The sequence below is a fragment of the Lampetra fluviatilis genome, chromosome 53 (assembly GCF_964198595.1).
Source record: "Lampetra fluviatilis chromosome 53, kcLamFluv1.1, whole genome shotgun sequence".
In the NCBI taxonomy this organism is placed as follows: Eukaryota; Metazoa; Chordata; class Hyperoartia; order Petromyzontiformes; family Petromyzontidae; genus Lampetra; species Lampetra fluviatilis.
Window position 1 is genome coordinate 9,364,374 of NC_136327.1, and position 16,125 is coordinate 9,380,498.

The 16,125-nt window shown below is 57.3% G+C and overlaps 1 protein-coding gene across 1 annotated transcript in view; it reads left to right on the forward strand.

The window, feature by feature from the left end:
• Window positions 1-529: 529 nt before the first annotated feature.
• Window positions 530-16,125, forward strand: part of LOC144949372 (FERM domain-containing protein 5-like) — a 62,890-nt gene continuing 47,294 nt past the window's right edge. Inside the window, exon 1 of the mRNA XM_078879374.1 lies at window positions 530-789. Within this exon, the coding sequence (XP_078735500.1) occupies window positions 691-789 (99 nt within the window). The 5' untranslated portion in view covers window positions 530-690. The remainder of the gene's footprint in view (window positions 790-16,125) is intronic.

Sequence of the window (16,125 nt, forward strand, 5' to 3'; positions counted from 1 at the left end):
TGCCCATCACCACCCTCCCCCTCACCACCCACCCCATCACCACCCCGCAAATGGCAGCGCGGTACGCAATTGGGACGGCACGCTGAAATCATCGCCCCCAATTGGCCGATGCTCCAGGTAATTCCTGCGAATTTGACTTCCCTATCCTGGCCTCTTGAGTTCTCATTTCGTGAACCAAACCCAACTCGACCTCACTCGTGAATTATTGACCCACTCACTCCCGCCTCATTCATTCACTCGCTCTTGCAAATGCGACGCGTGGTCTCTTCACGCGTCACCTGGTGACCACAAAATCAGCTTCGAAACGGGACTCCACACAGCCCCGCGGACTTCCTCAGTCTCAGCATTGGCCACGAGGTGGCGCGTGGAAGCCACGTGGGCGCGCATCTTGGTGTGGGATAGAATGGGTGGGGGCTCGCGGGGGGGGGGGGCTCACGGGGAGTGTGGTGGGGGCTCGCGGTGGGGGGGGGGCTAGCGGGCTGATGAGGGTGGGGGCTGAGTGGACTGAGGGTGGGGGCTAGCGGGGGGATCAGGGTGACGTCACTGCCAGACGAAGACGCGCGTGGGAGGCGCGGAGCCGGGATAAGAGAACGGCACCGCGAGGAGGGCGACAGAAACGAGGGGAGACGCGGAGGGGGACCCAGGGCGACTCGGGGACCCCCGGGAGACGCGGCGCGGGGAGACGCGGGGATGCTGAGGCTGCGCCTGGGCAGGCGAAGGTCGCCTCCGCGCGGCTTCGCGTGCACGGTCCGGCTGCTGGATGACACCGAGATAACGTGCAGCGTGCAGGCGAGTGCGCAGCAGCCCACACCCACTCACCCACTCACTCACCCACTCACTCACCCACCCACCCACTCACTCACCCACCCACTCACCCACCCACCCACTCACCAACCCACTCACTCACTCACCCACTCACTCACCCACCCACCCACTCATTCACCCACCCACTCACTCACCCACCCACTCACCCACCGACTCACTCACCCACTCATTCACCCACCTATTCACTCACCCAACCACTTATCCACCCAACCGACTCACCAACTCACCCACCGACTCGCCCACTCTGTCCTCACCGACTTGACACCGGCTGACCCTGACCGGCGCGGTCTCCTGTCACCCGGCCTGATCAACCCCACCCGACCTTGGCTGCAGTCTCACCTCACCCGACCTGGCGCCATCTGACCGTGACCCTGAGCTGACCTGGCCCCGGTTCGACACGGCCCGGCCCAGTCAGAGTCGACCGCGGCCCTGACCCTGTACCCTGCACACCCTCGCGCCGGTCGCTGGGGACCCCCAGGGGACACGGTGTTGGGGGAGGGGGTCGCTGGGGACCCCCAGGGGACACGGGTGTGAGGGGTCGCTGGGGGCCCCGGAGGCGAGACGAGGGGCCCAGGCACCTCCACGGCACCACGACGCGTGGAGCCGCCGCCGCCTCCCCGGTTTGTTTTGATTTGCGTTCGTGGCGCCGCCCACAGCGGAGATGGCGAGGAGAGGGGAAGGAGACAGAGAGAGACTGAGACACGGAGAGACTGAGACACGGGGACAGGGAGAGACTGAGACACGGGGACAGGGATAGACTGAGACACGGGGACAGGGGAGGTAGACACGGGGACAGGGAGAGACTGAGACACGGGGACAGGGAGAGACTGAGACACGGGGACAGGGAGAGACTGAGACACGGGGACAGGGAGAGACTGAGACACGGGGACAGGGGAGGGAGACACGGGGACAGGGAGAGACTGAGACACGGGGACAGGGAGAGACTGAGACACGGGGACAGGGAGAGACTGAGACACGGGGACAGGGGAGGGAGACACGGGGACAGGGAGAGACTGAGACACGGGGACAGGGAGAGACTGAGACACGGGGACAGGGAGAGACTGAGACACGGGGACAGGGGAGGGAGACAGGGAGAGACTGAGACACGGGGACAGGGGAGGGAGACACGGGGACAGGGAGAGACTGAGACACGGGGACATGGGAGGGAGACAGGGAGAGACTGAGACACGGGGACAGGGGAGGGAGACAGGGAGAGACTGAGACACGGGGACAGGGGAGGGAGACACGGGGACAGGGAGAGACTGAAACAGGGAGACAGGGAGAGACTGAGACACGGGGACAGGGGAGGGAGACAGGGAGAGACCGAGACACGGGGACAGGGGAGGGAGACACGGGGACAGGGATAGACTGAGACACGGGGACAGGGAGAGACTGAGACACGGGGACAGGGGAGGGAGACACGGGGACAGGGAGAGACCGAGACACGGGGACAGGGGAGGGAGACAGGGAGAGACTCTGGGGAGAGAGGAGGCAGCAGCTGCTGCTGCGTGCGCGAGTCGCTCGGCGTCTCGCATCGCCACTGAGCCAGGGAGGCGCCCAGGCAGGGCTCCCCCACTGCGGCATCAGAAATCAGAAGCAGCAGTAGCAGCCGCCATGGTCTCTCCACTGCTGGATGAAGGCCTCCAACCAAACCACACCGTGGCGCCTCTCACGGTCTCGCCGTGCATCAACAATCCCGCTCCTCCCTGCGCCGCGCGAGCTGATTTCACCGCTCCGTCTCGCCGCTCCGTCTCCCCCTGGTGTCCGTCCTCTCGGCCGTGTGCTCCTTCCTCTGGCTGCCTGCCAACCCACCCCGTCTGGTTGTGGGCCCGACCACAGGCCACGATCTCTTCCAGCCATGGCCCGTGTTCCCTGCCCAGGCCAGACCATCTCATGTTTCTGAAAGAGGCAATGTGGTGATGTCCTCTCTCACTGGCTGCGTGCGTTCTCCAAGCTGCGTGTTTTCTCTCAGATGTCTCTCGCTGAGAGTCCAAAGCGTGCATCTTGCCGTGCTGCTTTGCAGTTGCTGTTCCACCTCGACGTGCCCGGCTCCTTCTGGTGAACGATATGCTCAGAGCAGGCGACATGCATCGATAGGAAAAGTCCCTCTCTAGACAGTACATGTGTTTATAACTCGGACCCATATCTAGCAGAGAGGATCCTTTCCCATAAACTTCTCCCAATTCACCAGCACGGGTTCAAGCCAAGCCACGACTCTGCTGCGACTGCTGATGAGACACTGAACGTCGAAACCCGTCTAAGAGTTTCGCTTGGAATAAACCAAACGCTGCTGAAACTGTGCACCCCCCTCGACGGCTGCTTCGGCTGACGGGATTTGAAAAGAACATCTGTGCTTTGCAAGCGGAGGTACAGGCGTGGTGGGAAGGCGTGATGGGAAGGAGGTCTCTGTCGTAGGCATTGGCCCAACTGCTTTCCATGATGAACTTCCGAGAGCGCTGCACTTTGACCCCGCTCACGTCTCTTCTACCATCGCTGTGATCCCAGACCGCCTTCAAGAATCACAATTTAGCCGCCGCCGTCGTCGTGTTCACTTGGAGCGCACGGCCGCCGCACGGCATCCGCTCGCTCCATTAGAGGGAGGAGACGACTCGGAGGCACAAGGAGGAACCACAGACGGGAGGGACGTAAAAGCAGCAGCCACGCGGCGACGCGCCGGCGCCACCAGCAATTTCCCAAGATCTGCTGTCCTCTGTATATGAAGGTGTTATCGGCCAATTAACAAGTGCTTTATATGTGGGACGAAATCGGAGCACCTGGAGAAAACCCACGCGTGCGAGGGGGAAACACGCAATCCCATATAGGCAGAACAGGTTGGAGTCCTCATTTTTGCTATACCGCCTTCTCCCAACGGACTACGGCTTCCCCCTCGACATCCACGGGGAAAGAGTTTCACAACATCTGCGAGCAATCCACCAACCCTCGCTGCTGCTTCCACAGTGCTGGGTTACAGGCAGCCACGTGCGGGATTGCCACCACCACCACCACTGCGTTGCTAATAACCGCCCTCGGTAGGAGGAACTCTCCTTTGTTTTCCAGCCGTGTCCCTCCCGGGAACGACCGTGTTCTGCGAGGCGGTCTTGCTGTATTGCACGAAACTTTCACTTCGCTCGCGTTTATCTTGAAGCCCAACCTTGGCTCTTTGGTCTCACTTCCTGTCGTCCCGGTTGGTTTTGTTAGAATTACTTACCTTCTGGTTTCTGACCGGGAAGTCACTTTGAGGTCTTCACAGTCCTTCAATGTTTAGTTGGCTCGCTCGAAGACCTCATCCGGTCAGTTTCTGGACGTACATTTTTTGTTTCAGCATTTATCCCCGCCGATTAAATCTGGCTTCGAATTCGCGACGTCCGTTGCGTGGTAGATGCCGGCGTTCGTTGAGCTTACAGTGACGTGAAGACGCATGGCATGTGGGAGGAGGATGCTCCCGTGCCTCGTCCATCGACCAGGACCTCAACAAAACCTCCTCCTCCTCCCCACCACTGCCAGCTCGAGTTCCGACCCCATCTCTTCTAGGATCGCGCTGCTGCTGCTACTGTCCCCGTCCCAGAATCTTACCAAGATCCGGGAGAACGCTGCTGCTGCGTGAACAGAGAGTGGAACAGCGCAGACATCCAGAATGAACCCCTCCTCATTCAAGACCCGAACATCACCGCACCACCTCCTGGCTATCACATTCCTCCTCCCCGAAGACACTTGGTGCAAGGGGCCAGCAACTAAAATAACAAGAAGAGACTATTTTCTTTAAGAATTCAGTAACAAACTCAATATTTTAAGAGCCACAAATGCACGTTCATACAAAACGGCGATCCTTAATAAATAACGTCATGAGGCGCAAGTCCTTAAAGAACCGCACGCAACTCCGGAGCCGCAGGTTGTCGACCCCTGCACTGGTGGAACCATCAACCCCATCGGAACATCTACAGGCTGCTGCGCACATCTCCCTATGGACCGTACAGTAAAACGACAGAGACCCATGTATACATATTGATCCGTATAGACGGTACAAATAATGCCCCATGTACATAGAGACTCATATAAATACATTAAAGACCAGCTATAGTCGTGCGATTGTAGCCATGCAACCCAAACGATGGACTGTACACTCAACCACTGTGGTCTAAGCTCCTTCAACGGCGAGAGAGCAGCAAAACGTCACGAACTCTTAACCCCTGAAGCCCTTTAGTCGTGGCTTGGCATCAAGCTCCCGAATATATTGGCAGATGGGTGAGGAGCACGGAATGACTACCCCCTTCATCACGAAATCGGACACGGCCAATCCTATATTCCTGTCCGTGCCTTTATTTCTAACCCAGATCTCCTAGCAGGGAGACTGGGTTAGGTGATTTCCCTTGCTGGGTTAGCTCCTCTCCCTCCTGGTAGATCTGGGTCAGGTCATCTCCCTATTAGGAGATCTGGGTGAGGCCATCTCCATCCTGGTAGATCTGGGTCAGGTAATCTCCCTCCTGGGAGATCTGGGTCAGGTCATCTCTCTACTGGGATATCTGGGTCAGGTCATCTCCCTCCTGGTAGATCTGGGTGAGGCCATCTCCATCCTGGTAGATCTGGGTTAGCTCCTCTCCCTTCTGGTAGATCTGGGTCAGGCCATCTCCCTCCTGGTAGATCTGGGTCAGGTCATTTCCCTCCTGGGAGATCTGAGTCAGGCCATCTCCCTCCTGGTAGATCTGGGTCAGGTCATCTCCCTCCTGGTAGATCTGGGTCAGGTCATCTCCCTCTTGGTAGATCTGGGTCAGGCCATCTCCCTCCTGGTAGATCTGGGTCAGGTCATCTCCCCCCTGGGAGATCTGGGTCAGGTCATCTCTCTCCAGGGAGATCTGGGTGAGGTCATCTCCCTCCTGGTAGATCTGGGTCAGGTCATCTCCCCCCTGGGAGATCTGGGTCAGGTCATCTCTCTCCTGGGAGATCTGGGTCAGGTCATCTCCCTCCTGGTGGATCTGGGTCAGGTCATCTCTCTCCTGGTAGATCTGGGTCAGGTCATCTCCCTCCTGGGAGATTTGGGTAAGGCCATTTCCCTCCTAGGAGATCTGGGTAAGGTCATCTCCTTCCTGGTAGATCTGGGTCAGGTCATCTCCCTCCTAGGAGATCTGGGTCAGGTCATCTCCCTCCTAGGAGATCTGGGTAAGGTCATCTCCTTCCTGGTAGATCTGGGTCAGGTCATCTCCCTCCTGGTAGATCTGGGTCAGGTCATCTCCCTCCTGGGAGATCTTGGTCAGGTCATCTCCCTCCTAGGAGATCTGGGTAAGGTCATCTCCTTCCTGGTAGATCTGGGTCAGGCGATCTCCCTCCTGGGAGATCTGGGTCAGGTCATCTCCCTCCTGGTAGATCTGGGTCAGGTCATCTCCCTCCTGGGAGATCTCGGTCAGGTCATCTCCCTCCGAGGAGATCTGGGTCAGGTCATCTCCTTCCTGGTAGATCTGGGTCAGGCCATCTCCCTCCTGGTAGATCTGGGTCAGGTCATCTCCCCCCTGGGAGATCTGGGTCAGGTCATCTCTCTCCTGGGAGATCTGGGTCAAGTCATCTCCCTCCTGGTAGATCTGGGTCAGGTCATCTCCCCCCTGGGAGATCTGGGTCAGGTCATCTCTCTCCTGGGAGATCTGGGTCAGGTCATCTCCCTCCTGGTGGATCTGGGTCAGGTCATCTCTCTCCTGGTAGATCTGGGTCAGGTCATCTCCCTCCTGGGAGATTTGGGTAAGGTCATCTCCCTCCTAGGAGATCTGGGTCAGGTCATCTCCCTCCTAGGATATCTGGGTAAGGTAATCTCCTTCCTGGTAGATCTGGGTCAGGTCATCTCCCTCCTGGTAGATCTGGGTCAGGTCATCTCCCTCCTGGGAGATCTGGGTAAGGTCATCTCCCTCCTAGGAGATCTGGGTAAGGTCATCTCCTTCCTGGTAGATCTGGGTCAGGCGATCTCCCTCCTGGGAGATCTGGGTCAAGTCATCTCCCTCCTGGTAGATCTGGGTCAGGTCATCTCCCCCCTGGGAGATCTGGGTCAGGTCATCTCTCTCCTGGGAGATCTGGGTCAGGTCATCTCCCTCCTGGTGGATCTGGGTCAGGTCATCTCCCTCCTGGGAGATCTGGGTAAGGTCATCTCCCTCCTAGGAGATCTGGGTAAGGTCATCTCCTTCCTGGTAGATCTGGGTCAGGTCATCTCCCTCCTGGGAGATCTGGGTCAGGTCATCTCCCTCCTGGGAGATCTGGGTCAGGTCATCTCTCTACTGGGATATCTGGGTCAGGTCATCTCCCTCCTGGTAGATCTGGGTCAGGTCATCTGCCTCCTGGTAGATATGGGTCAGGTCATCTCCCTCCTGGTAGATCTGGGTCAGGTCATCTCCCTCCTGGGAGATCTGGGACAGGTCATCTCCCTCCTGGTAGATCTGGGTCAGGTCATCTCCCTCCTGGTAGATCTGGGTCAGGTCATCTCCCCCCTGGTAGATCTGGGTCAGGTCATCTCCCTCCTGGTAGATCTGGGTCAGGCCATCTCCCCCCTGGTAGATCTGGGTCAGGTCATCTCCCTCCTGGTAGATCTGGGTCAGGTCATCTCCCCCCTGGTAGATCTGGGTCAGGTCATCTCCCTCCTGGTAGATCTGGGTCAGGTCATCTCCCCCCTGGTAGATCTGGGTCAGGCCATCTCCCTCCTGGTAGATCTGGGTCAGGCCATCTCCCTCCTGGTAGATCTGGGTCAGGCCATCTCCCTACTGGTAGATCTGGGTCAGGCCATCTCCCTCCTGGTAGATCTGGGTCAGGTCATCTCCCTCCTGGGAGATTTGGGTCCGGTCCGGTCAGGTCATCTCCCTCCTGGGAGATCTGGGTCCGTTCCGGTCAGGTCATCTCCCTCCTGGGAGATTTGGGTCCGGTCCGGTCAGGTCATCTCCCTCCTGGGAGATCTGGGCCCTTTCCGGTCAGGTCATCTCCCGACTGGGAGACCCGGTGTCAGCTCAGGCCACGTCTCCTACTTGTCGCGCCGCGCCCTAACCCTGGACAGTGAGAGGAGGCGGTGGCTCCTCTCCACGCGACGCCGCCGCTGCTGCTGCATGAGAAGCGGTCCAAAGAGCGCGCGGATATATATAGAGCAGCGTGCGTGCGTGTCGCTGGGTGTGTGTACGTCCGTACAAGATCCCCCGTATAGCCTTAGCAGACTGTGGGGCAAGTGCTGATCGCGAGTAGCAGCGCCGACGAAGGCGGGCGCGGCGCACGAGATGGGGGGTGGCCAGCGCCACGAATATGGCGACCTCTTGGTGTGTGTGTGTACATCTTGGTGTGTGTGTACATCTTGGTGTGTGTGTGTACATCTTGTGTGTGTACATCTTGGTGTGTGTGCATCTTGGTGTGTGTACATCTTGGTGTGTGTGTACATCTTGGTGTGTGTGTACATCTTGGTGTGTGTGTACCTCTAGGTGTGTGTGCATCTTGGTGTGTGTGTGTACATCTTGGTGTGTGTGTACATCTTGGTGTGTGTGTACATCTTGGTGTGTGTGTGTGTACATCTTGGTGTGTGCGTGTGCATCTAGGTGTGTGTGTGTGTGCATCTTGGTGTGTGTGTGTACATCTTGGTGTGTGCGTGTGTACATCTTGGTGTGTGTGTACATCTTGGTGTGTGTGTGTACATCTTGGTGTGTGTGTGTACATCTTGGTGTGTGTGTACATCTTGGTGTGTACATGTGCATCTAGGTGTGTGTGTGTGCATCTTGGTGTGTGTGTGTACATCTTGGTGTGTGTGTGTGTACATCTTGGTGTGTGTGTACATCTTGGTGTGTGTGTGTACATCTTGGTGTGTGTGTACATCTTGGTGTGTGTGTGTACATCTTGGTGTGTGTGTGTGTACATCTTGGTGTGTGTGTGCATCTTGGTGTGTGTGTACATCTTGGTGTGTGTGTACATCTTGGTGTGTGTGTGTACATCTTGGTGTGTGTGTACATATTGGTGTGTGTGTGTGTACATCTTGGTGTGTGCGTGTGCATCTAGGTGTGTTTGTGTGTGCATCTTGGTGTGTGTGTACATCTTGGTGTGTGCGTGTGTACATCTTGGTGTGTGTGTACATCTTGGTGTGTGTGTGTACATCTTGGTGTGTGTGTGTACATCTTGGTGTGTGTGTGTACATCTTGGTGTGTACGTGTGCATCTAGGTGTGTGTGTGTGTGCATCTTGGTGTGTGTGTACATCTTGGTGTGTGTGTGTGTACATCTTGGTGTGTGTGTACATCTTGGTGTGTGTGTGTACATCTTGGTGTGTGTGTACATCTTGGTGTGTGTGTGTACATCTTGGTGTGTGTGTGTGTGTACATCTTGGTGTGTGTGTGCATCTTGGTGTGTGTGTACATCTTGGTGTGTGTGTACATCTTGGTGTGTGTGTGCATCTTGGTGTGTGTGTGTACATCTTGGTGTGTGTGTGTACATCTTGGTGTGTGTGTGTACATCTTGTGTGTGTGTACATCTTGGTGTGTGTGCATCTTGGTGTATGTGTGTACATCTTGTGTGTGTACATCTTGGTGTGTGTGCATCTTGGTGTGTGTGCATATTAGTGTGTGTGTGTGTGTACATCTTGGTGTGTGTGTACATCTTGGTGTGTGTGTACATCTTGGTGTGTGTGTGCATCTTGGTGTGTGTGTACATCTTAGTGTGTGTGTGTACATCTTGGTGTGTGTGTGCATCTTGGTGTGTGTGTACATCTTGGTGTGTGTGTGTGTACATCTTGGTGTGTGCGTCTGCATCTAGGTGTGTGTGTGTGCATCTTGGTGTGTGTGTGTACATCTTGGTGTGTGCGTGTGTACATCTTGGTGTGTGTGTACATCTTGGTGTGTGTGTGTACATCTTGGTGTGTGTGTGTACATCTTGGTGTGTGTGTACATCTTGGTGTGTGTGTGTACATCTTGGTGTGTACGTGTGCATCTAGGTGTGTGTGTGTGCATCTTGGTGTGTGTGTGTACATCTTGGTGTGTGTGTGTGTACATCTTGGTGTGTGTGTACATCTTGGTGTGTGTACATCTTGGTGTGTGTGTACATCTTGGTGTGTGTGTGTACATCTTGGTGTGTGTGTGTGTACATCTTGGTGTGTGTGCATCTTGGTGTGTGTGTTTACATCTTGGTGTGTGTGTACATCTTGGTGTGTGTGTGCATCTTGGTGTGTGTGTGTACATCTTGGTGTGTGTGTGTACATCTTGGTGTGTGTGTGTACATCTTGTGTGTGTGTACATCTTGGTGTGTGTGCATCTTGGTGTATGTGTGTACATCTTGTGTGTGTGTACATCTTGGTGTGTGTACATCTTGGTGTGTGTGTGTGTACATCTTGTGTGTGTGTGTGCATCTTGGTGTGTGTGTACATCTTGGTGTGTGTGTACCTCTAGGTGTGTGTGTGTACATCTTGGTGTGTGTGTACATCTTGGTGTGTGTGTGTACATCTTGGTGTGTGTGTGCATCTTGGTGTGTGTGTGCATCTTGGTGTGTGTGTACATCTTGGTGTGTGTGTACATCTTGGTGTGTGTGTACATCTTGGTGTGTGTGTACATCTTGGTGTGTGTGTGCATCTTGGTGTGTGTGTACATCTTGGTGTGTGTGTACATCTTGGTGTGTGTGTGCATCTTGGTGTGTGTGTGTGCATCTTGGTGTGTGTGCACATCTTGGTGTGTGTGTACATCTTGGTGTGTGTGTACATCGTGGTGTGTGTGTACATCTTGGTGTGTGTGTGTACATCTTGGTGTGTGTGTGTGTACATATTGGTGTGTGCGTGTGCATCTAGGTGTGTGTACATCTTGGTGTGTGTGTGTACATCTTGGTGTGTGTGTGTGCATCTTGGTGTGTGTGTGTGTACATTTTGGTGTGTGTGTGTACATCTTGTTGTGTGTGTGTACATCTTGGTGTGTGTGTGTACATCTTGGTATGTGTGTACATCTTGGTGTGTGTGTGCATCTTGGTGTGTGTGTGCATCTTGGTGTGTGTGCACATCTTGGTGTGTGTGTACATCTTGGTGTGTGTGTACATCGTGGTGTGTGTGTACATATTGGTGTGTGCGTGTGCATCTAGGTGTGTGTGCATCTTGGTGTGTGTGTGTACATCTTGGTGTGTGTGTGTACATCTTGGTGTGTGTGTGTGCATCTTGGTGTGTGTGTGTGTACATTTTGGTGTGTGTGTACATCTTGGTGTGTGTGTACATCTTGGTGTGTGTGTACATCTTGGTGTGTGTGTACATCGTGGTGTGTGTGTGTGCATCTTGGTGTGTGTGCATCTTGGTGTGTGTGTGTGTACATTTTGGTGTGTGTGTGTACATCTTGGTGTGTGTGTGTGCATCTTGGTGTGTGTGTGTGTACATTTTGGTGTGTGTGTGTACATCTTGGTGTGTGTGTGTGTACATCTTGGTGTGTGTGTGTGTACCTCTTGGTGTGTGTGTACCTCTTGGTGTGTGTGTACATCTTGGTGTGTGTGTACATCGTGGTGTGTGTGTGTACATCGTGGTGTGTGTGTACATCTTGGTGTGTGTGTACATCTTGGTATGTGTGTACCTCTTGGTGTGTGTACATCGTGGTGTGTGTGTGTACATCGTGGTGTGTGTGTGTACATCTTGGTATGTGTGTACATCTTGGTTTGTGTGTACCTCTTGGTGTGTGTGTACATCTTGGTGTGTGTGTGTACTTCTTGGTGTGTGTGTACCTCTTGGTGTGTGTGTGTACCTCTGGACACGTGCGTGTTTCTCTGCACATGAACCTCACCGCTTCCCCACCCCCGCGGTGTAACGAAACACGCGCGCAGACCTCAGCACTCTCCCGCTCCTCCTCGCCCCGCCGCGCTCCCCGCTCGCTCTCCGCTCTCACACGGCACGCCAACCTCTGGACGCCGCAGTCTTTTTCCCAAAGTGGCCGAGCGAACGAACCCGGCACACGCCGCGGGGTGTTTGCGTGTGGCTCTGGCCAGGGCAGAGCTCCCGGCGTGCACCCGGACTGTGCCCGTGCCGCGCTCCACGCGCTTTCAACTTGAGCGACAGATCGCGCCACTTGCATCTCACAGTCACAAAGATCCCCCGCTGTGGCCTTAACACACTGCCGGCGCAAGTGCTGTTAGCGAGTAGCACCTACGAAGGCTGGCCAGGACCACGCCCGGCCGCCTTTGTCTCCCCAGTGGCGAAGTTTACACACCGCACCATTTGAGACTGAGTGGACCTAGGACAAGCCTAGTACCGGTTCAAATAATCGTCACCGGCGTTGGCCGTGAGCGGGAATCGAACTCGGGTAGCCGGGTTCGTAGCGCGGCGTAGCGCTAACCGCTGCACCACCGCTCCCCCAGTGACACGCATCAGGGCCGCCCTTGCTCCCCTGCTCGTGGCGAACTAAACGGCCGCCCGCAGGCCACCAGGGCCTGGGTCCGTCGCGCAAGTGCCGCGGCAGGGACAGCTGCCACTGGGGGGGCCCTGTGGACGTGTTGAGGTGCACGGCGCTGCGAGTTGCCGAGGCACTGCAGGAGAAGGTCGTCTCCCCAACCCTAAAACCTTCACTGGGCAAGAGACACCACGACGCACACAGAGAGAGGGGGTGGCGCTTGGGCAATTGTTGGTAGCGCCGACTCAGCATCACCACGTGGCTGCCGCTGCAGCAGCCTTGTATATGTGTGTACGTCGAACTTCTTTCGCGCCGTACATACGGAGGTGGCTTCACGCTCGTCTGTGGCTCCTCTGGGGGTTGGGGTGGGGGGTTGTGGAGTGTGGGGGGGGGGGAGTATGGGGGGGGGCTCCTCCCACCCTCAACCAGTATATATAGAAATACTGTTTTTTGTAATTTCTCTCACTTGATACAGCTATCGTGCTTTGACGGTTCCACCTGAAGACAGAAGCTTGTGTTGCCTCCGAAACGTCGTGATTTTTATTTTATTTTTATTAATTTAAATTTTTTACCTACGTGACTTTACCGAAATAACCTAAGAATATGAATCATTGCAGTCACGAAAGCTTCAAATCTAGAATTATGGGGCGGGGGCGGGGGGGCGGAGGTTGTGGAGTGGGGGGTGGGGTTGTGTGGAGTATGGGGGGGGGGGTTGTGAAGTGGGGGGGGGTTGTGAAGTGGGGGGGTTGTGGAGTGGGGGGGTTGTGGAGTATGGGGGGGGTTGTGGAGTGGGGGGGGGGGTTGTGGAGTGGGGGGGGGTGGAGGGGTTGTGTGGAGTATGGGGGGGGTGTGAAGTGGGGGGGGTTTGTGAAGTGGGGGGGTTGTGGAGTGGGGGGGTTGTGGAGTATGGGGGGGGGGGGGTTGTGGAGTGGGGGGGGGGGTTGTGGTGTGGGGCGGGGGTTGTGAAGTATGGGGGGGGGTTGTGAAGTGGGGGGGGGGTTGTGGAGTGGGGGGGTTGTGGAGTGTGGGGGGGGGTGAAGTCTGGGGGGGGGGTTGTGAAGTCTGGGGGGGGGTTGTGGAGTGTGGGGGGGTGTGGAGTATGGGGGGGGGTTGTGGAGTATGGGGGGGGGGGTTGTGAAGTGGGGGGGGGGTTGTGAAGTGGGGGGGGGTTTGTGAAGTGGGGGGTTGTGAAGTGGGGGGGTTGTGAAGTGGGGGGGTTGTGGAGTGGGGGGGTTGTGGAGTGTGGGGGGGGTTGTGGAGTATCGGGGGGGGGTTGTGAAGTGGGGGGGTTGTGAAGTATGGGGGGGGTTGTGAAGTGGGGGGTTGTGAAGTGGGGGGGTTGTGGAGTGGGGGGGTTGTGGAGTGTGGGGGGGGGTGTGGAGTATGGGGGGGGGGGGGTTGTGGAGTATCGGGGGGGGTTGTGAAGTGGGGGGGTTGTGAAGTATGGGGGGGGGTTGTGAAGTGGGGGGGGTTGTGAAGTGGGGGGTTGTGGAGTGGGGGGGTTGTGGAGTATGGGGGGGGGGGTTGTGGGGGGGTTGTGGAGTGTGGGGGGGCGGGTGTGGAGTATGGGGGGGGGGTTGTGAAGTGGGGGGGGGGTTGTGAAGTGGGGGGGATTGTGGAGTATGGGGGGGGGGTTGTGAAGTGGGGGGGGGGGTTGTGGAGTGGGGGGGTTGTGGAGTGTGGGGGGGCTGGTGTGGAGTATGGGAGGGGTTGTGAAGTGGGGGGGTTGTGAAGTATGGGGGGGGTTGTGAAGTATGGGGGGGGGTTGTGAAGTGGGGGGGGGGGGTTGTGGAGTGGGGGGGTTGTGGAGTGTGGGGGGGGTATGGAGTATGGGGGGGGGGGGGTTGTGAAGTGTGGGGGGGCGGGTGTGGAGTATGGGAGGGGTTGTGAAGTGGGGGGGTTGTGAAGTATGGGGGGGGTTGTGAAGTATGGGGGGGGGTTGTGAAGTGGGGGGGGGGGGTTGTGGAGTGGGGGGGTTGTGGAGTGTGGGGGGGGGGTATGGAGTATGGGGGGGGGTTGTGAAGTGGGGGGTTGTGGAGTATGGGGGGGGGGGTTGTGGAGTATGGGGGGGGAGTTGTGAAGTGGGGGGGTTGTGAAGTATGGGGGGGGTTGTGAAGTGGGGGGGGGGTTGTGGAGTGTGGGGGGGGGGTGTGGAGTGTAGGGGGGGGGTTGTGAAGTATGGGGGGGGTTGTGAAGTGGGGGGGGGGTTGTGGAGTGTGGGGGGGGGGTGTGGAGTGTAGGGGGGGGGGTTGTGAAGTGGGGGGGGGGTTGTGGAGTATGGGGGGGGGGTTGTGGAGTGTAGGGGGGGGGGTTGTGAAGTGGGGGGGGGGGTTGTGGAGTATGGGGGGGGGGTTGTGGAGTGTGGGGGGGGGTTGTGAAGTGGGGGGGGGTTGTGGAGTATGGGGGGGGGTTGTGGAGTGTGGGGGGGGGGTTGTGAAGTGGGGGGGGGGGGGGGTTGTGGAGTGTAGGGGGGGGGTTGTGAAGTGGGGGGGGGTTGTGGAGTGTAGGGGGGGGGGTTGTGAAGTGGGGGGGGGGTTGTGGAGTGTAGGGGGGGGGGTTGTGAAGTGGGGGGGGGGGGGTGTGGAGTATGGGGGGGTGTGGAGTGTAGGGGGGGTTGTGAAGTGGGGGGGGGTTGTGGAGTATGGGGGGGGGGTTGTGAAGTGGGGGGGGGGGTTGTGGAGTGTAGGGGGGGGGTTGTGAAGTGGGGGGGGGGGTTGTGGAGTGTAGGGGGGGGGGTTGTAAGTGGGGGGGGGGGGGTGTGGAGTATGGGGGGGGGGTTGTGAAGTGGGGGGGGGGTTGTGGAGTGTAGGGGGGGGGGTTGTGAAGTGGGGGGGGGGGGTTGTGGAGTGTAGGGGGGGGGGTTGTAAAGTGGGGGGGGGGGGTGTGGAGTATGGGGGGGGGGGTTGTGAAGTGGGGGGGGGGTTGTGGAGTGTAGGGGGGGGGGTTGTGAAGTGGGGGGGGGGTTGTGGAGTGTAGGGGGGGGGGTTGTAAGTGGGGGGGGGGGTGTGGAGTATGGGGGGGGTGTGGAGTGTAGGGGGGGGTTGTGAAGTGGGGGGGGGTTGTGGAGTATGGGGGGGGGTTGTGGGGGGGGGTTGTGGAGTATGGGGGGGGGTTGTGGGGGGGGGTTGTGGAGTATGGGGGGGGGGGGTTGTGAAGTGGGGGGGGTTGTGGAGTATGGGGGTTGTGGGGGGGGAGTTGTGGTGGTGGAGGGGTTGTGTGGAGTATGGGGGGGGGTTGTGGTGGTGGGGGGTTGTGGAGTGTGGGGGGGTTGTGGGGGGTGTGGGGGGGGGTTGTGGTGGTGGGGGGTTGTGGAGTGTGGGGGGGTTGTGTGGAGTATGGGGGGGGTGTCGTGGTGGGGGGTTGTGGAGTGGGGGGGGGGGCAATGCGATCAGATGTCTTGATCGTGACTGCGATTGGACAAAATCCGTCACTTGAGGCTCATTTGTGCTCTCAGACCCTCGCCCTGTGCCCTGGACGCGCCGCGAGTCGCTGCTCAAATCGCCCACAGTGAGCCATCGATGCTCATCTGCTGCTCGTCTGTTGTTCAGTCAGTGGTGGAAATTCCACATTACTATGGCGGAAGGAGGGGCGAGGAGGCGAGTCTATTTATATGGGATTTGTTTTGGACGGACGTATAACATTGCTAAACATCGAATCGATATTTGCAAATATCTGACATACTAATGGCTACTCAATCGATATATTAACTATTTTTATTTTATCAGGTAAGGCCCACTGAGCTAAACAGGTATTTTTCAGAAGCGACCTGGCCACAAATGATAGCTCAACGAAGTAGCTTATTATCCTGTGGAGATTTACAGCGGCCAAGTACTCTAAACGCGCGATGTTGATTCTAAATGTGGAGGGTAAAACCAGAGGACCGGGGAGAGACACGCAGACTCCAAATATGCAGCAGGCGTCAGTCGGGATCGAATCAACGACCTCCTGCGTGGTAGGCGAGGT